At 41.3% G+C, this 20,658-nt stretch overlaps 1 protein-coding gene across 2 annotated transcripts in view; it reads right to left on the bottom strand.

Moving 5' to 3' along the window:
• LOC137627500 (uncharacterized) overlaps nt 1-11,783 on the bottom strand; it is a 45,356-nt gene extending 33,573 nt beyond the window's left edge. For both annotated transcript variants that reach the window (XM_068358586.1, XM_068358587.1), the window contains exon 1: nt 11,453-11,783. In XM_068358586.1, the coding sequence (XP_068214687.1) occupies nt 11,453-11,761 (309 nt within the window). In that variant the 5' untranslated portion in view covers nt 11,762-11,783. The remainder of the gene's footprint in view (nt 1-11,452) is intronic.
• Between the last annotated feature and the right edge of the window lie 8,875 nt (nt 11,784-20,658).

The raw sequence follows: 20,658 nt of genomic DNA, 5'->3' as shown, positions 1-20,658 counted from the left end.
CCCAGTTTTTAGAATATACTTTATGCAGTGGGGAGCACCTGAAGAAATATCAGTGGACGAGGGCACCAATCTAACGAGCATGGGAATGAGACATTTCTTCGGTAAGTGGGGGGTATCTATGGGAGTGTCGTCTGCTCACTACCCCCAGTCCAACGGGCGGGCAGAAGCTGCTGTGCGCACCGCCAAACGAACATTAATGGGCAATACTCTACCTGATGGAGGGCTAGACAATGACAAGGTAGCTCAGGCGATATTGCAGTATAGAAATACACCATTACGTGGTATAGATAAGTCTCCTGCACAGCTGGCCATGGGTCACCAACTTCGAGATTCGGTGCCAATGTTAAAAAGTTATCATTTCGTCACCGAGCATTGGTCGGAAACCTTGTCCGCAAGAGAGAGGGAAAGAAGGGTTGTTGAGCAACGAATATCATCCAAGTATAACGAGAAAGCCAAGGATCTTTCCCCCCTGCAAATAGGTGAGAGGGTAGCTATCCAGGATGTGACTACACGAGCCTGGAATAGAAGCGGGGTGGTTATTGAAAAGAATAGATACCGCCAATATCGCATAAGGTTAGACGGGAGCGGAAGAATTTCAACAAGAAATCGCAAGCATTTGAGATCCCTGCCACCCACACCACCTGAGGGAGAACCTACTCCCACTGCCTCGGGGGAGGCTGGCCCAGTACCCACCCAGGAGAGAAGTAGCACTAGGGTACGTCGTCCTCTGCAATGGCACGATGATTATTTTACAGAGTAATTCATTTTAGTTGTGTTTAATAAATATCCCCTAAACATGTCAAGTTTTGTGCATATACTTTTTTGGGCTCAAGCCATGGCGTCCTGATGGAAGGTTCCTGTTTGGTAGCTTCCTTGGGTATAAGACTACTAAGATATTCCCAGAGAATTTAACCACAGGTTATCACAGAATTCTAACTTCTGGAGCGAGTATCTCAAAGGTTTCCCTTTAAGACATCGTAATACAACAGGGGACACGCATGTCTGAACGTGCCACATAGCTATCTCCACCCCGAACAGAGTTAATGCTTCGGTGTGTAAGGGCTGAGAATAGCTGGGAGCCGTTCCACAGCTAATCTCACTCGTGGCTACTACTGATACTCGAGACGTAAACAAACGGACGCCATTGCTCTAATGACGTCACGCGCGTCTTTATCCTTTGTTTAGTAGCTGCCCTACTTAGACGGATTTTCCCTTGTGTTAACTTTATCGCTTTGCATCTTCGCTATGTCGTTACCTTCAGCCTCGCCTTCTTCTGGAAAGTTGAGTACAAGGTTCCAGTATTGTTTAATTAAGCTCTGGCCGTAAAGTAAATATTATTTTGCGAAATAATTGACGTTTTGTGGCAGAGCTGTGCCTCTACCGGACCCGCCATTTTATGGCGTCGTTGTTGTTTTGCATGTCTTATTTAGTTAGCCACAACAACGCTTCCGGCATTATATACTAATCGAATACATTAGTTTATTTAGTCTTCATAGCTAGGAACTTTTATATCGTGTTTAGACGCTTTTTATCGGTCATCGATTGACCTCATACCAGTCGGCTACTATAGCCCCCAGGCCAGGAGCCTACATACAAGTGTTCATGCATGATTTATTAGTGATCCTAGACTAAGTTATGAAGATAGTGGCATTATTATTTTACAATACTTTTGACTAGTGATGCAAATGTTTTCGCCTTCAGGGACCATATAGGGGATAGGCTAGTCAGTGATTCTTTCTAGCCTAACCTAACCTTAGGACCCCTATATGCTTCCTTCATCCCCTGCCTTGGCATTCCCTCTATTTAGCCTTGATCCCTTTTCTGAGTAAAGGGATTAATTGTCTAATAGAGTATATATATCGCCTCTCAGTCCTCCCTAAAGGAATGAACCCCCTTTAGGATTGCGTCTGAGAGTGAGGTTAGGCTAGCCTACCTCTATGGCTAGGATAGTCTATGACTTTCCTGCGATAGCGATATGTCTTCTTCCTTGCCTAGTTCAGGACTTTTAGCCCTGCTCTAGGTCGGGTTAGGAAGGTTTCTCTGTTCCATGCTGAAACTGTACTCTTGCACCGTTTTAGCCGATCAGCCTGATCTTAGGTTAGGGAGTGTCCTCCCTTCCCTTAGTGGCCGCTCTGGTACAGAAACCCTTCCTGGGAAGACCTCTCTCTTCTCCCTCCCCACCTATCTCTTGTATAGCCTAGCCTATGCTTAGGTTAGTTTATACTCATCTGTCCCCTGTCCTACAAATCCTCCTTAGGGTGGATGAGTAGGGCTACCCGAGCTTCCCTGTGCAGTCCGCTCTGGTACATATACCTTCATAGTGTCCTATAAGGTTAGTTACTAGTGTAGTTCTGCATAGGGGAGTCTCCCCCCCCCCCCCCTCTTGGGTGTTCCCTAGCCCTCCCTTGGGCTACCTGCTCCCGGTCCCTAGTGACCCCTGCTTATGGATGTTAGAGCCTGTCTCTATCATGGGTACACCCTCTCAGGGAGGGGGAGGGATGTCTGGAACCCTGACGGTACTTCCTGCATTCCTTCCCCCCTCCCCCTGTCTCTCTATCTATCCGGGTGCCGGTCTCTTGCCGCCTCTACTGTCGGCAATACCTGCCTCCCTCTTGGTGACTTCCCTACCCTTGCCGCCAGCCCCCCGTGTACCGAGGGACTGCCGGCTGCCGCCGGCTACTACCGGCGGCTCTCCTACTCCTATCTAATCGTCCGCTTGCCGGTCGGTCACCGGAGTGCCGGCATATACTGCCGGCAACCCGATACTACCTGTACCATCCTTATCCCAGTCACCAACCTGGCATCCTCTGGCTGCCGGAGCCGCCGCTCCTTGCCGGCGTGCCGCCGTTGTGCCGGCGGCCGCCATCCTGGTATCTAACTGACTTTTGAAAATTGTCTGTTCTAATGCCAGAATCTATGCTGGAGCGAGCTCCGGCATGCCGGCGGCTTGCCGGATGCCCCGGAGGCGTCAAGAATACTTGCACCCCCTCACTGTAGCTATCATAAGACTAAGATAGCCCTACATAGCAAATAGATAAGCTGCTTTGCTTTTAAGATCAGTACCTAGTACTGCTTTATTAGTGATCATGCTGTCTCTTTGCATTCTTCTAATTCCAGCATGCTATGTGCATCTTAGCACGGCTGGTTGCCAGAAGCAGTTACCTTTATGAGGCCTTCTGGCTCTTAACTGGGAACCGAATGAATTCGATCCCAACCTTGTCCTTGGCTTTCCATGGAGTTCCAATATAATGGGAATCCTAGGAAACTATATCCAATGATCTCGGTCATTTGGATTATCCCAGGACCAAGCTTATGGTAACCAGCCGGGCGAGATGCATGGAGCGTGTTCTCCTTTACTGTTTTCATTCTCTATGCATCACACCTTCTTTAAGTTAAAATTAATGATTAATATTAACTTAATTTAAGAGCCATTCCTATGACTCCCCCATACTCATTTTCTCTTTCTTCCACAGGAGGAGCAGATGAAGTGTGACTTCGCCTTCTGCGCTGTGAAACGCCCGCAGTTTTACGGGCATACGGCTTGTAGGACTCACGCCCCTTGTGCAGACAAGAAAGGGGATTTGAAGTTCTGGAATCCACTGGATTGTACGGTCTGCCAGGCCCACCTAGTTGAGGCCTTCCATAACCCTCCCTCAGCGGAGGTTAGAGACATTTCTCGTGAAAAGCTGCGCAAGTGGGTGCGTGGCTTTCAGAAAAATGCTACCGGACCGTACCTGGCCACCGAAGAACTGAGGTCCCTGTTGTTCCCTAAGGCCTCCCCTGACTCAGTGGTTCCGAAAGACGCAATCCCCACTGTCCAAATTACGGTGGAACCTGATGTGGTCATGGCTCAGTCCATGCATGAGTGTCGTTTAGATTCCGAGGATGATGAGCAGATCTCTGACGTCTCGGAAGACACGGAGAAGACGCTTATGGCTCAAGGAGCCGAAGAGGACGAAGACAAGGTGGAATACACCGAGTTGGAGCTTGGAGCTCCTCCCTCATCCATCCCTCCGCCTACTCCTACACCGACGGATGTGTCCATTCCGTCTACCTCCTCGACCCCGGATCCCTCTTCGTCTACCCAAGAACTGATCCGGCTGATTAGAGCTGTCATGGACGACAGACTGAAGGAGAACCAGGAGTCCATCAGGTCAATGATTGGATCCAGAGAACCGAAGAAGATTTCGGTTAAGGATCTCCCAGCTTGCTCTCATGCCAACCCGTGGAGGTATGCAGAGCATATGGTTATTGCGACCGGCAGGATCTTTGTTAGTGACAAGATTGGCACGGTCCCGTTGGAAGATGTGGAGTTCTTCCCAAGCTTCGAGGCCTACCCGGACTGTTACGTCCGGCTTCGTTCCGAACCTGCCTCGAAGGAGGAGACCGAACCTAAAGAAGAGATAGTGTTCGATCTCGCAAAGGCCCAGGCTATGCTAGCCTCCGCATTTAAGAGCAGGGGCTTTACCTGCTCTAAGCTTCCTGCCTTGAGCAAGAAGCATCCTACATATGTCGCACCTGACACTGCGGTTCTTCCTTTCTTGGAAAAGGCCTTAGCCGCATGCCTTAAAGCGGCGGAAGAAGGAAAACCCTGCCCTGCACTGGAGGAGTGCAGACCCTTCTCCATCGTGACACCCCCTGACACTAGACAATGGAAAGATGTTCAACATACTTTCGTCGTGGGTAGGCTCGATCCTGACGTCGCCGGACGTCAGTTTAATGAGGACCTCCCTAAGCTCAATGATCACCTCCTTCGCCGGGAACAAGACACGAAGGAGAGGCTTGCGGCATCTCTTTCTCATCAAGTCCAACTTGAAGTTATGGCCTGTGACACAAGAGTACCTGATCACTACATGGTACTAGCCAAATCCCACTTACTTACAGTAATGAAGGACTTGTACCATTTCATAAAGGCTCGTAGAGCCTGTCGTGAATTCGTGTTTGTCGGTGCCACCGTGAAACACGAACCCCGGAGGCTGATTTCCTCCAACATCTGGGGAAAGCACCTGTTTCCTTCTGACCTTGTCAAGGAAATAACTGACAGAGCCGCCACGGAGAATAGGAACCTTCTCCACAAGTGGGGCATGTCCAGAAAAAGGAAACCCTCTCAGGACGATGGACCTCAGCCTAAGAGGAAACCTCAGAAGCCAAAACCCCAGCAACGTCAACAACGACGTCAGTTTCCGGGACCCGCTACCTCCCAAGTGGTTGCCCAACCACAGCAGACCTTTCAATTGGTCCCCCAACCGGTGTTGTCACAGTCACCGGTCTTCACCCCTGCCTTTGAGCAGCCATCCACTACCTTTCATGCCAGAGGTAGAGGCTCGTCCAGGGGTGCAAGCAGAGACGCCTCTCGTCGTCCCTCCAGAGGTAGAGGAGGAAAGGGAGCTAGCGGCCGAGGCAACAAGTCCTCGGGACACCAGAAGCAATGAAGTGCTTCCGGTGGGAGGAAGACTCCGCCAATTCCAGGATCGTTGGACCTTCGATCCTTGGGCACACAGCATCATCAAGAACGGTCTAGGCTGGAGGTGGGTGCAACCACCCCCAATCTTCCAGCGGTTCTTTCAACAATCGACCCCCATTCTGGAAGAATATGTTCTAGACCTCTTGAACAAGAAGGTGATAAGGAAGGTAAAGTCCACCAGGTTCCAAGGGAGACTGTTTTGCGTTCCCAAGAAGGACTCAGACAAGCTCAGAGTCATTCTGGACTTATCCCCCCTCAACAAGTTCATAGAGAACAACAAATTCAAGATGCTGACGCTTCAACAAATAAGGACCCTTCTGCCTCAAGGTTCCTACACGGTCTCTATAGACCTGGCGGATGCCTATTGGCACATTCCAATGAACCATCATGCTTCCTCCTACCTAGGATTTCGACTCCAAAGGAAAAGCTACGCCTTCCGGGCCATGCCATTCGGCCTCAATGTGGCCCCTCGGATCTTCACAAAGCTGGCGGATGCCATAGTACAACAGCTCCGCCTAAGAAACGTCCAGGTGATGGCCTACCTCGACGACTGGCTAGTCTGGGCTCCATCGCCCGAAGAGTGTGCAAAGTCTTGCGACGAAGTTACCCAGTACCTAGAACACCTGGGATTCAAGATCAACGAGAAGAAATCTCGCCTCTCTCCAGCTCAGAAGTTTCAGTGGCTGGGAATCCACTGGAATCTTCAGTCACACCGCCTTTCCATCCCCCAGAAGAAAAGGAAGGAAATAGCAGGGTCTGTCAAGCGACTACTGAAATCCAAACGCATTTCAAGACGACAGCAGGAACGAGTTCTAGGCTCTCTACAATTCGCCTCAGTGACAAACCCAGTGCTTCGCGCACGGCTAAAGGATGCCGCGGGAGTCTGGAGACGATCGGCATCCATCGCTCGAAGAGACCTCAAGAGACGGCTTCCAAACAGACTTCGACGCCTCCTAAAGCCGTGGTCGGAAGCAAAGGCCCTGAAAAGGTCCATTCCTCTCCAACACCCTCCTCCATCACTCAACATCCACACGGATGCCTCACTGGAGGGCTGGGGAGGTCACTCCCACCTGAAACAAGCTCAAGGGACCTGGTCTCCACTATTCAAGACGTTCCACATAAACATCTTGGAGGCCATGGCGGTCCTTCTTACTCTGAAGAAGTTATCCCCGCCGCCCTCGATCCACATCCGTCTAACCCTAGACAACTCGGTGGTAGTTCGTTGTCTCAATCGCCAAGGCTCAAGATCGCCCCAGATAAATCAGGTGCTTCTCCCAATCTTCCGTCTGGCGGAGAAGAAGAAGTGGCACCTGTCTGCAGTTCACCTACAAGGATTCCGCAACGTGACAGCGGATGCTCTATCTCGGACAAACCCGATAGAGTCGGAATGGTCTCTAGACGCAAGATCATTCTCCTTCATCTCTCATCAAGTCCCAGAACTTCAGATAGATCTCTTTGCAACGAGCGACAACAATCAACTTCCTCTGTACGTAGCCCCGTACGAGGACCCCAAAGCAGAAGCGGTGGACGCCATGTCACTGGACTGGAACAGATGGTCCAAGATATACCTGTTCCCTCCCACCAACCTTCTGTTGAAAGTCCTCTCCAAACTGAGAACCTTCAAAGGGACAGCGGCCCTAGTGGCTCCCAAGTGGCCCCGGAGCAACTGGTACCCCCTGGTCCTGGAGCTGCAGCCCAAGCTGATCCCTCTCCCGGGCCCAGTTCTCTCTCAACAAGTACAGAAGTCGACTGTCTTCGCTTCATCATCGAAAATCAAGGACCTTCATCTCATGATTTTCTCTCCCTTGCCGCAAAGAAGAGGTTTGGGATCTCGAAGAAAAGTCTAGACTTCCTAGAGGAATACAAGACCGAATCCACGAGACGGCAATATGAATCATCCTGGAGGAAATGGGTCTCCTTTGTTAAAGCAAAAAATCCTAAAGAAATCACCATTGATTTCTGTATGTCCTTCTTCATTCACCTTCATGGACAAGGATTAGCAGCCAATACGATTTCAACCTGCAAATCGGCTTTGACTAGACCAATTCTATATGCTTTCCAAATTGATCTGTCCAACGACATCTTTAACAAATTACCAAAAGCATGTGCTCGCCTACGCCCCGCACCCCCTCCGAAACCGATCTCCTGGTCACTAGACAAGGTGCTCCATTTCGCCTCCAACTTGGACAACGATTCATGCCCCCTCAAGGATCTGACTCAGAAAGTTATATTTTTATTTGCTCTCGCCTCGGGAGCTCGAGTCAGCGAAATAGTGGCATTATCAAGAGAAGAGGGACACATCCTGTTTGCTGATTCAGGAGAAGTGAGCCTCTCCCCTGATCCGACGTTTCTCGCCAAAAACGAATTACCCACCAAAAGATGGGGCCCTTGGAGAATATGCCCCCTGAAGGAGGATGTCTCTCTATGTCCAGTAGAGAGTCTCAAGGTCTATCTTCGCAGAACTTCGAACTTTGGTGGAGGCCAACTCTTCAAAGGAGAAACATCGGGCAGCGACCTGTCACTGAAACAATTAAGAGCGAAAATCACCTACTTCATTCGCAGAGCGGATCCGAACAGTACACCCGCTGGTCATGATCCTAGAAAAGTGGCATCTTCTCTGAACTTCTTTCAGAGCATGGACTTTGAGAGCCTTAAAAACTTTACGGGCTGGAAGTCCTCGCGAGTTTTCTTTAAACATTATGCGAAACAAGTGCACGAAATCAAACATTTTGTGGTAGCCGCAGGTAGTGTTATGAAACCTGCACCTAACTCTGCGTAGAACAGTGAGTTACTTGGGACTCTAACTCTTCGGGTGCCTATGTTGACCCTCGTGTGATTCATAGTGATGTCTAAAAACACTTAGTGCTTTTATAACTGTTCTTATCCCAGGTGAAATGTCATAGTGTCACACAAGTGCCGCATGCCTTGAGCATGATGTGTTGTTTAAAGACTTGCGTTCCTCGAGAACGAGTACCTACTAATCCTGAAATTCCTTTTCAGATTCAAGAGCAAGCCTTTATTTCTATGTACATTATTATTACTGTAAATGAACTTTACTTTTGCTGTAAATTATTTAATTTCTGCATTGTGAAATAAAATTTCTATTTTATTACTTATGCGTCTCTTTCAGCTCCTACTTACTATGAAATACATACTGTCATAGTTTTATTTATTCCTCCTTTCTTATGGTCATGAAGAATTTAAGATGTCTAATCCTAAATTATATTCACCTTGTCTCAGTAAGGTTCCTACACGAATACTTACTTCTGATAATCAGGAGATGAACTCTATACACAGTGCCCAACCACCACTGGTCTACTTCAGAATGTTCCTATACAAATATCAAACATTCTGCTTCATCTCTAAGTTCTTAAAAGTTCTTCTGTCAAGATGAATAGCCCTTCAATACCACTTTGACGTCGGCATAGCCCATGGGAACTTCCTACCAATGGGGGGCAGGATACTTCGTTCCTATGGTTCTTACCTAAGATTACTTTGCTGTTTTGTCAATGCCTAGGCACTTAACTCTGGGGGAAAATCTACCACGATACATTGATTCTCTGGTACTCTTCCATCAGGACGCCATGGCTTGAGCCCAAAAAACGGATTTTGAGCGAAGCGAAAAATCTATTTTTGGGTGAGATAGCCATGGCGTCCTGATGGACCCTCCCTACTACTTCGTTCAGTTTGTTCCCACCCTACACAATTGTATCATGGTGATGGGCAGCAACTGGCGCCAGGATAAAGACGCGCGTGACGTCATTAGAGCAATGGCGTCCGTTTGTTTACGTCTCGAGTATCAGTAGTAGCCACGAGTGAGATTAGCTGTGGAACGGCTCCCAGCTATTCTCAGCCCTTACACACCGAAGCATTAACTCTGTTCGGGGTGGAGATAGCTATGTGGCACGTTCAGACATGCGTGTCCCCTGTTGTATTACGATGTCTTAAAGGGAAACCTTTGAGATACTCGCTCCAGAAGTTAGAATTCTGTGATAACCTGTGGTTAAATTCTCTGGGAATATCTTAGTAGTCTTATACCCAAGGAAGCTACCAAACAGGAACCTTCCATCAGGACGCCATGGCTATCTCACCCAAAAATAGATTTTTCGCTTCGCTCAAAATCCGTTTAATCCTGATTATTTGGGTTTAATAAGTGTTCCTCTTGTCATGTTTACCATTTATGTATGTTCCAGCGCTGTGTCCGAAGGGCTATCTTTATTATAGCTGAATTCCTTTTGCCTCATATGTTACTACCTTTACCAGTTTTATCATTTTTGCAACTAAAAGGAGAAATCTATACTTAAGTTTTAAATATATCTATGTTTGCTTTGAATGGGGAGCTTTGATCTTAAAGGGGAGGTGTAGGAATGTTCAATTTGATGTACGATATGTTTTCCCTGTTATGTGTATCTCTTTGCACGAGGTTCAGGAAAAGACACAAGTCAGTTCCCACTCATCCCTTGATCTGTAATCGACTTGTACATTAAAGGAATCAACTGTTCCCGAGTATGTCTTAACCTGCTTACATTACTTTTAGTATTTCTTTAGCGTGTGCAGCTCAATATTACCACTTGCCAGTAGGTACGAGATTGAAGTTTTATTTTCCTGCGAGCGAAGCGAGCCAGTGGCGGTACAAATACAATTATATTTAGTGTTGCTAATGTTAGCTTAACATTGCTAATGTTAGCTTAACATTGCTAATGTTAGCTTAACATTGCTAATGTTAGCTTAACATTGCTAATGTTAGCTTAACATTGCTAATGTTAGCTTAACATTGCTAATGTTAGCTTAACATTGCTAATGTTAGCTTAACATTGCTAATGTTAGCTTAACATTGCTAATGTTAGCTTAACATTGCTAATGTTAGCTTAACATTGCTAATGTTAGCTTAACATTGCTAATGTTAGCTTAACATTGCTAATGTTAGCTTAACATTGCTAATGTTTTTCTTTTCTGGTGAGCGAAGCAAGCCCAAACTGGAACAACAGCCAACATTAACAGAAATTGTTCTTCTCTAGTAAATAAAGTGATTCAATGGGTTTTTACTTTAATTTCAACCGCAATAACAACCAGTTCGGCTACTTGAAGTTAGTCGAACTGGTTGTTCTGTTTGTTTGCCGTCTGGAATGGTTAAATTTGGTGAAATAAGGTTATTTACAACAGGAAAACATTTTTATTTTCGAAATGATTATCTGAAATACCGTAAGACTTTACCCAAAAGTAACTTGGGAAAATTTATCGTGGCTAGCCGAATTTTATTATATTGGATAATCAGAACAGAAGCTATTATTTATGGTTTTAAAACTAGCGTATTAATTATGATTAATTGAACTATGATGTTTAAAATCGCTTTGGGACAACAAGAGTAACAAAACAAAACTACATAAAAAATAAATTTCAAAGCCCTTACATAACGACGGACAGGACCTCCCGTTTGCATAGAACACCTAACCTAAACTTCCCCACCTAACCTAAAAGCCTTGTCCTTACCTACTTGCCTAAAGGCACCCTGCAACAACACCCTATTCTTAACGATAGGGTTGAAAATAAGGGAGTTAAAGGCCATGGCCATTATCACGCATACACCCCAAATTCGCTCATGCAAAAATGGAAGGGTCGAGTCCGACTAAAGGTTACCAAAGTCCTATCCTCTTGGCACAATCAACACCCTGCAGGGATTTTCACAGCCTTGCTCCAAAATAAATTATCACAATTCTCTATAATAAGATAGTTGATAACAGATACCGAGATTTTTCAATTTCTAATATGGCGCACTCTCTCTTGGTTTAAATTTAGCCCGGTTTTCGAATATAAAACCTTTGATTAACGGTCAACACCAATGAAGCCGGGATGTCAACAGCATTGCTCCACGGTCCAATAAACTTTTTAACAAATTCACATACTAAAGGCTCTGCACTAACATGGCAGAGATTCAATAGGTAATGACAGATTTATTTTCCTATCATATGAAATGGAACACAGTCTCACCTGGTTTAAATGTATACCGGTTTTCAAAGATACCACCTCCAATTTCAGGACGTACAAAAAACCAGAAGATTCAAAATGGAGGAAACGCCCAACTATAGAAGCACAGAAAACAGTCTTTGATGTTTGAATGGCAGTGAAAAACAGGCAAACTTCACAGCAGACGGTAACTTCGGCAAGGAACTTCAAGTCTTCTACAGCTAACCAATCAAAAGAGTGCAGATTGTCAGACGGCAGAAACTTTGTATCAGTAACTCTGATTGGCTGAGAACTTTCGGCAACACCTATGCTTCTTGTTAGGGCGTCGCTCATTAGCTGACAGTCAAATCATGGATGCACGAGCAGGATCAGACACAGTAAATAGAAAAAAAATGAGGATCACCATGACCTAACATTTTTGCAGCGTTTAATAACTAAAATGGTTAATATTAAGGTAAATATATTGACTTGTAAATAAACAACCCTAAATATATCACTAAAGTTAAGTGATATCCAAGATTACAAAAATCAATATTGCAAACGATGAACGCGCTAAAGTAGCCATTTTTGTACAAATAAAACCGTACCTCAGATAATATCTTGGCTTACAGTTCCTAACTTTGCTACTCTTTGCACACTGTTCCTTTTGTAACATTACACCTATGTAATACATTAAGGAAATAACTATATATGTCATTTATAAATTACCCAACTATTCTATGGCACCATTAGTGAAGTACTCATCTAACTATGATATCATTATCTTCATGGATAACCTTAAAAGTCAAACAGTTTCTTGAGAACCCCTTAATAACAGAACGAATTTGCAGAACACAAATGGTGACACCTTTTTTTAGCTTATATCTTAAGGACAGAGTTGCCAATGAGTTTAAACACAGTGTCCAATTTGAATAATTAAACCAATGAATAAATTAAGGAATACCTACATGCCATTTTAAGTTGGTCCTATACTGGTAAAGCAAAAAAGTAGAAGACAAAGAGAGAGAGAGAGAGAGAGAGAGAGAGAGAGAGAGAGAGAGAGAGAGAGAGAGAGAGAGAGAGAGAAATTGGTGCATCTTCAATAGTCAATTCCTTACTTTTGGATTAATGACATAAATTAGATTTCTTAGACTATTGATATACAGTATTATGACGAACAGTAGCAATTATTTTGCATTTCAATTTGAAGTTATGCTATGTCTCCTAAATGTAAAATTTCAGTCTATTGCTGCACTAATGTAAGAGTATCAGCCTTGACATGATTTTGATTACGTTAAATGATTACACTTGAAAAAAAGTCTGCTGAGAAATGGTTATAATTAGAAACCCACTCGCGTAACTATCCTCTATAGCATTCCAAATCTATTCACACAATGGCATCACATAAAATTATAATGAATATAATTTTAGCCTATTTATTAACGTGTAAGTAAAAGCATATTTTAATGGTTTTGTGCATGTTTGCTTGGAGGCTGTGTTTGAACAATAGGTAGCTTCAGGTCACTTGTAAGAATCACTCGTAATCACACAAGTATGAGCATCATGATAAGCTTTCTGTGAAAGTATGAGATGAGCCTAATGTTGAACTTTAACTGAAAGGTTTATTCATTAACTTCATAAAAGCTAAGTAATTAAAATGGGAGCGACTGCAGGTCGACAATGGCGTAGTATAGCTAGCGTTAGCAGAGTGGGGGGACACTTTTGTCTTGGGGCCTCCATCAGGGAGTCCACAATCTTGACTTTCGGTTTCTTTCACAAAGAATACAGATAAATTAATTTTGTTGAATTTGTAATGCTGACATATGTGCATTTTTCTAGCATGGCCTACATTAAGTCTGTCCAAGGACATTGGTCAAGACCATTAACCTTTAACTAATTGACATTAGACATAAAATAACCTTTTACTTTATTCCAAATGAACACGTAAACATGATTTTATAGAAAAAATAACAGATCTGGGCATACATATACAATGTTTTAAAGCAAAATAAATTTGATATATTGGCCATAATTAGGACATATATTCATAAAGAAGTAGCCTATCCTCATTATGGACCAGAGTTTAGTTCAAATGCATAAGACATTACTAAGTATTCCTCAAAAGAATATTGATGCAAAAATAACACTAAAAACCTTAATATCTTACCGCTGCTGTGCTGCTTTCCAAAGCACATCTGATTTTCTGTTAATTAGTCTCCTTACTTGCTTCAGTTCAGCTTCCAAAAACCGGAAGAATCTTCAAGGTATTCGTCGTCCATGTATTGCGAATCATTCATGCCCACAAAGTTTGAGCTTCTGGCATTTAAAGCAAGCATTACTTTGAGTTAACTTTTGTTATAACGGCTGAATCATTCAAGGTTCTGTTAGAAGTTCGTCTAATACTTGATAGTGAAAATTATTGCAGTACTTACACGAACCTGTATCGCTTTAGATTGTCATTTTCACCAGAGCTTCCCAAGCTGTAAGTGTGTTGCATGTCTTGAAATTCATTTCTGCCCTGTTTATTCCCGGCACCCACTCCCCTAGTCATAGCTGTCTCTTACCCAATACCAATTCCTTTTCTGTTAAACTGGGCCCCCACAGCCCACAGAAACCATGTGATACTCCTTGTCAATACCATGTTTATGTTTTAAAGCGCTTGAGTTTACTTCAACTTTACTCGTGCATAGAAAAGAAATCATTGTAGCCTTTAAGTGCACATTCTAGGTATAGATGTTTCAAAATTATGATTCTGATGCTATTATTTGTTATAAGATTTATCTGAAAAAAAAAATCATAAGGCTTTACTGTTGTTCAAGCTGTAATTATAAATTTTGCAAATGATGAGGTCAACCGAACCCTAGGATTCATAGGTCCAGCCAGAGTCTAAATGAGAGGTTTGTTCATGGTTCTCTCTCTCTCTCTCTCTCTCTCTCTCTCTCTCTCTCTCTCTCTCTCTCTCTCTCTCTCTCTCTCTCTCTCTGTATTTTGTTGCATAAAACTAACAAATTTTGTCGTTGGTAAACAGCAAAGCTATTGATTTACACTACAAGCTACTAGTGTTATATATTCAGCAAAAAATTAAATAGAAAATAAAACAAATTTTTCAAGATTCATAACTATGAGACTGAAATTACATAGGCTAATCTAAGGGGGGGGGGTGAGTTGCAACTCCATAGCTAAGCCACTGGTCACCTTTCTTATAGGTTTCCCACTATCACACATAAAAACCATGTGCATTCCAACACCTACATGATCTGTTTGTCGCATATATTCTTAGGTATTTAAAATATTACACAACGTATTCCGCATTAATTGTCAAATCCACACTATCGAAGCACTTACAAGACAAGAAAATTTTCAGTTTATTCTTGCAAGCCGTAATATTTTCAGTCTTTCCGACATTTAGTGGGAACTTGTTACATAGTCTTAGGATCGTATATCTGAAAGCTCTAGAACATACAATAGTACATCTCGCTTCCAATAATTTGAAACCCTTTGTCACTGTTCTGGTGCCGACACGATTCGTTACCTGCACGATGTGTACCAATTCTCTTAGTTCCTTTCGACGATTGATAAACACTCAACCACCAAACATACAATATTTGGGTGTGTTCACAATTCTATAAGACATATAAACAGAAATCAGATTTGAAAAAAAATATATACTGTATATCTTTAATTCAAGCAATCCAGTAGTCTACCCTGCTGCGCTTCATTTATAAGTCCACCACATTGATTCATTCTTCTAAACACTCCCTTTATTAATATTGAATTCGAAATACAATAAATAAGAATGAATTTAATGGAATAATGATGTGGAAGTTGGATCCGGTTGGCACAGAGACCAGTGTCAAACAGATCCAAAAGACCAAGATATGTTCATCAACCAAGAAGTTACATAAACCTTTTTCATGTAAACATGCTTTTCAGATTATTAACACTGAAGTTAATATTATCACCGAATTGGATAACAATGCTTTTTTAACGATATATAGAACGAAAATTTTAGGATGATTGGATCGTGGGGTCTGGTAAAAAAAAAAAAATGGTTGGGCTAATCCACGAAAAACCTAGAATGACTTTTCTACATTATCAACAAAACCTTTCCATTAGTTTTCAGATGGCAGTTTAAGCACTCTACCATACATGTGTGAGTTTATTTAGTTTGTAATATACTGTTTGATTTATTTGCAATTATTATGTCGTAATAAAAAAATATACAAACCTTAGCACCCTGAAAATTTCCATGTTTCTAACATCTCAGCACCATAAAAAGCCTCTTGTTAAATAAAGCATAAATTTCATCAAAATTAACAAAAATGTTCATATTGTCAGCCTTCATCATGACTCTACTCCCGACAGTATGTGTATTTCTAATCATCGTAGTACTATCACATACGAGTGTAAAAGTTTCTGCTCTTAAAAGGAGCTGCTTATAAATGATTTATAAAGAGTGCCGGTTACGACAGAAGAAGCATAGTCCATCTTAAATTCTTGACAAACAAATCAGGATAAAATGTTACCTATCATAGCTACCTGATATATAGGCTGCTTGCGTAGTACTAGTTATCCTTGTATACCCTGTTTCGAGTTACTTTAGCTATCTTTTGAGTGTCGTAGCCAATCTTACACAAAAAAAAAAAAGAGAACGTTTGTAACACTGAAATTTAGGCGTGGCATAGTGACGTCATTTAGAGTCTCTCCCTTTCCAAGACATTTGTTACCACAGGTAACTATTTCCCTATGAAGATGTAAACAAACCTTTCTCAGCCGTAACAGAGCCTTAGGATATTTTATAACAATGGCTGTGATCGTGTGATGGCCAAGAAATAACTTTGAAATTAGAAGATAGATGTTATTGAGAGTAGGTGTAGCACCGGATTTCATGGCAAGAAATTTCTAATTGATTATTGTACATGGATGGCGACATTGGTTGCCTTGTAAAATGTCTAATGACCGCTTATTACTGATAAAATTGGATGAGCAAATGTCATATACAGGCTTAGTTTAAAACTGATTAAATGCTTTGATGGCAGTTTTTTCAAACCCATTACAGCCATGGAATAACGGATATTCTCAAGGGTCTTTTGTATAAATTACTAAGGATAAACGGGTGTTAAAATGACACAACTTCAAAAACCTTGGTTTAGTTATCGAAACCCGGAGAGCTACAATATACTGAACATATTCCTCAACTAGTCAAGGCTTATTGCAAGAATTGTATATAAAAGTGTTCTTTCCCTGTTTCTCTGAAATATCCGTACTCATTATTTCATTCAAATGCTAAGAAACGAATATTGGCTATACATTTGTGAATATATATATATATATATATATATATATATATATATATATATATATATATAAATATAAATATATATACATATATATATATATATATATATATATATATATATATATATATATATACACACACACACACACACACACACATATATATATATATATATATATATATATATATATATATATATATATTGAACGTGCATTCTAAGATAATGCAATACCTGTCACTAAACCATTAGAATTCAAAGTATAGGCCTATAGCTCAAAGTTTATGAAAATTTTCTGTTCATTTTCAGCTTTTGAAATTAAAATGACTAATATAATCCCTTTTTATCATATATACATCAAGTTTTAGAGGAAACTAAACGATATCTACGTAAATAATATGATACACAATCAATATTAAATTTTGCTTCAATTTCCTTGTTTCTCAGTGAAATATCCTTACCCTTATTTCTGTTTTGAATATTAATTAGAAGGGGATACTGTAATGAAAATGAAATAAAAACTTACTAATATACAATACATCTCCAACATTTTCTATCCAAAGGCAAATCTTGATAAAGGCGAGGAACCAAAATTAATTTCCTGTAGAGATATTTAATCTAGATTTCTACATTATTTAAAGTTTATTATCTTGTTTAAATGGCAAAATGGGTGTTTGTAAGATATAAAAGTACAACGTTGATTCCCTTACACAAATGCCGGGGATAAAATCTCCAATCTTTGAAAAAAGGGATAAAGACATACACATGCAACTTTGGAAGTAGAAGGTAACGTAGAGGGAAAGCTGGCAAAAGAAAAAAAAAAGAAAAGAAAAAAAAAATGCAAATAGAAATTCACTAGAAACAAGCATCATCAATCATACAATTCTAAATTTTTAGTTTGTGTTTACGATGATATGAAGTTCATATTGAAATAAAAGTACAGTATAAAATCTAAGAGAAGAAAGGTGCAATTCATTGAGCTATGAAGTTATATATAGTGTCAAAAACTATGTGGCTAACCAACCTACCTAAAATCAACAAACTGCAGAATATACTATTAATGGCAGCAACATATTAGCTGAAATATCGCTTTACAAAGTTACCTTACATCACGCAATTCTAATTGTTTAGCTCATAATGTGTGCAAAGATGTTCTTAATTCTAAAGTGCGTTTTTGAATAAATTCACATTGTTGATGTCATTGCAATTAAAATACAAGGCATCACCAATAACCTGCACATGAAGGATACTGTATTGACATTTTAAGATAAACTTCCCAAGATTGACTGAAGATCCATAATTGTCCAGGAATTGAGATGAACAGGGAATGCGTGGCTGACAGCTCCTAGAAGGACCTACTTAATTATCATTTAAATGGAGGTAGAAACAAATGCAATTACTTTAGATAAAAATTACACAGAATGGTTAACAAAGTTACATTTAATACTGATGGCAGAATTATTTTACTTTGGAATGACACAAAATTACAGTAAGCCAAAGTATTTTTGAAAGCATATCTTATATTTGTACAAACAATGTTAACTAAATTCTACGCAATGTAAATTTTGGAAAGCTTTTGCGTAGTAACCTTCACTTTTCTAGGCCTCTTGAATCTAATGCTAACCACCGTTCAATACAGGGAGTTGCTTCAACCTTCCATGATTACCATTTCTACAGTCACAAAAGCTTGAAAGTACTGCCGGACCAAGGTACCAACCAACCACATAGATTTGAAACAAAAACCCTGGGCACAGGTTGTATGTTAGCACTAAATGGCTATGTAAGTATATAATTCTAAAAAAAGGGACTTCAATAAAGTGATATATTACTCATTAAATATTGACAACTTATGATGCAACACACCAATTAAGTATAAGACAACTATAAGAATAACAAAAGACCAAAAAAAGGGAATGTAGCTGAGAAAGCAAAATTATCTGCATCATAAAAATAAAATGATGAAGATAACCATAAATTAGGTAACCCGTAATAACATCAACAGATATCCTTGAAATAGAATGGTTGCATTTAACAATCAAACCAATAAAATGCACAAGGGCTATGGATCTGTGGTTGTCGACAAGCTACTGGAGTCAGATGGGAGGGCTCAGCATGAACAACCTGTAAATGATGACTCTGCCAACAATCAGAACCAACCTTAAAGACAGACAGACATAATGATATGGGGTAAAAAAAGACAGAACACCCTACCGTGGAAGAGCTGATGACCATGACCTTAGATCTTTTGATTTTACATCTTGGTCTGGCTGTGAGTAATGAATCACAGTGGAAAGGATACAGGAAAATAATGGTATCTTTGTAACGACAATGAAGTACAAGAGAAGCTTTAAATGTACCTGGCTGAGAGCTTCACGTTATAGTTTTCCACCAAGATATTCATCTGCTTTGTCATCTGGCAAAGATGAAACCAGACTACTTGTTGATGTAAGTCAATACGTTATTGTTCTCGCCCATCAGGACTTGTGTTCTTCATTAAACGTTCTTGGAATGCTTGCAGTGTGAGATTTGCTGATTATATTTCCTCTGATCCCAATCATTTTGGCACTTGCCAATCACAGGGAGGGAGGAGAATGATAAAATCTATTGCACTGTTATTTATATACCCAAGAAACTGAAAAGATATGGGAAGTTGAACAGTTTCCTCAAGTCAATTCTTGGACGACCAAAGAAATCAACGCCACTCAAGTAAGACTACTGTATGATAATGTTATATTTGTTGGTGTTAGAGAGGACATCACCTCCATGAAATCTTGAAGATCAATGATGATGCTTATAGGCTTAACATCAATCAAATGATTATCCCCTTTCACGTTAACATTTGGGTTTTCCTAGATGTTGGATGAATTAGAATCTGAAGAAAGGAATTCGTCTAGTTCAGAAAGCTAATGAATCCTACATCAACCATTTCCCAAACTGACTGGATTATTCCATCCTAGAACATATAAGTTTAATGATCTTATCAAAGGAAGTCAATTTGATTAAAGGGTCTCAAACCTCCTTATGTCTTGGGCACTAAAATCCTAATGCAGAAGCCAGGTATATCCTCTTGTTTCAAGTTCTCATTGTCAAAGGCTACACATCTCTCTGATCTGTCCTTATATGTACGGTAATCTATGGCAGATGGTGATAATGGAAAACTGGATTATGTAGATATTGAGCACCATCAGCAATTAATTCTCATTTACGATAATTGTAGATTATTGTATAGATTGCTGCACGTATAAGCATCCTATATATTTCATGAATATTGTCTGTTATGGATGCACGTGCATGAGTTGCGCTGCCTACACTTCATACATGTGCACCATGACTCATCTTGCTTCTCTTGGGACGAGCTGTCCACCTTGCAGAGCACCACAATGTATACTTTGTTGCTGCATGGAATCAAACAACCCTTGACTCGGGATCTATTTCTCTATCACTGGAATCACCAGTCTTCTCCTAAAAAACATAATCTCATAGCAACATGGTGCAATGACTAAACCCTCCAGCATTTCAAGGGAAAACAGGAATACAGCATTTGAATAGAGTTGCCATTGCCCTTTGATGACCTGTGGATCTTACAGTATAGATGCGGTGTTTGTGCTTTGGTTGTGTAGTGCCATTGTAGTGTGGTGTTAGTTTTTTTTATTTCAATGGATGGTATTTCTCTTTTGTCCCTCTCCAGCGTCAAAGGAAACGCAATTACCCAGACTCAACTTTGGAGCTGATGTGCGTACATTCTTTCTCATCACAACGCACACACTGCCATCTGAGGCAGTGCTGTCTGCTGTGGCTGCCTGCTGTGAGGGTGCTGCTTGGCTAATTAGTTTACTCTATAATCAGTTGCCCTTCCCTGGTGCCCCCCCCAACACACACACACTCTCTCATGTTTTCTTTCCTTCTTTTAAACTGTGAAAACGGCTGAAAACAAGTCATAATGTTTTCTGCCTC

The sequence above is a fragment of the Palaemon carinicauda genome, chromosome 35, assembly GCF_036898095.1.
Source record: "Palaemon carinicauda isolate YSFRI2023 chromosome 35, ASM3689809v2, whole genome shotgun sequence".
Classification (NCBI taxonomy): Eukaryota; Metazoa; Arthropoda; class Malacostraca; order Decapoda; family Palaemonidae; genus Palaemon; species Palaemon carinicauda.
This window is presented reverse-complemented; position numbering and strand designations above follow the sequence as displayed.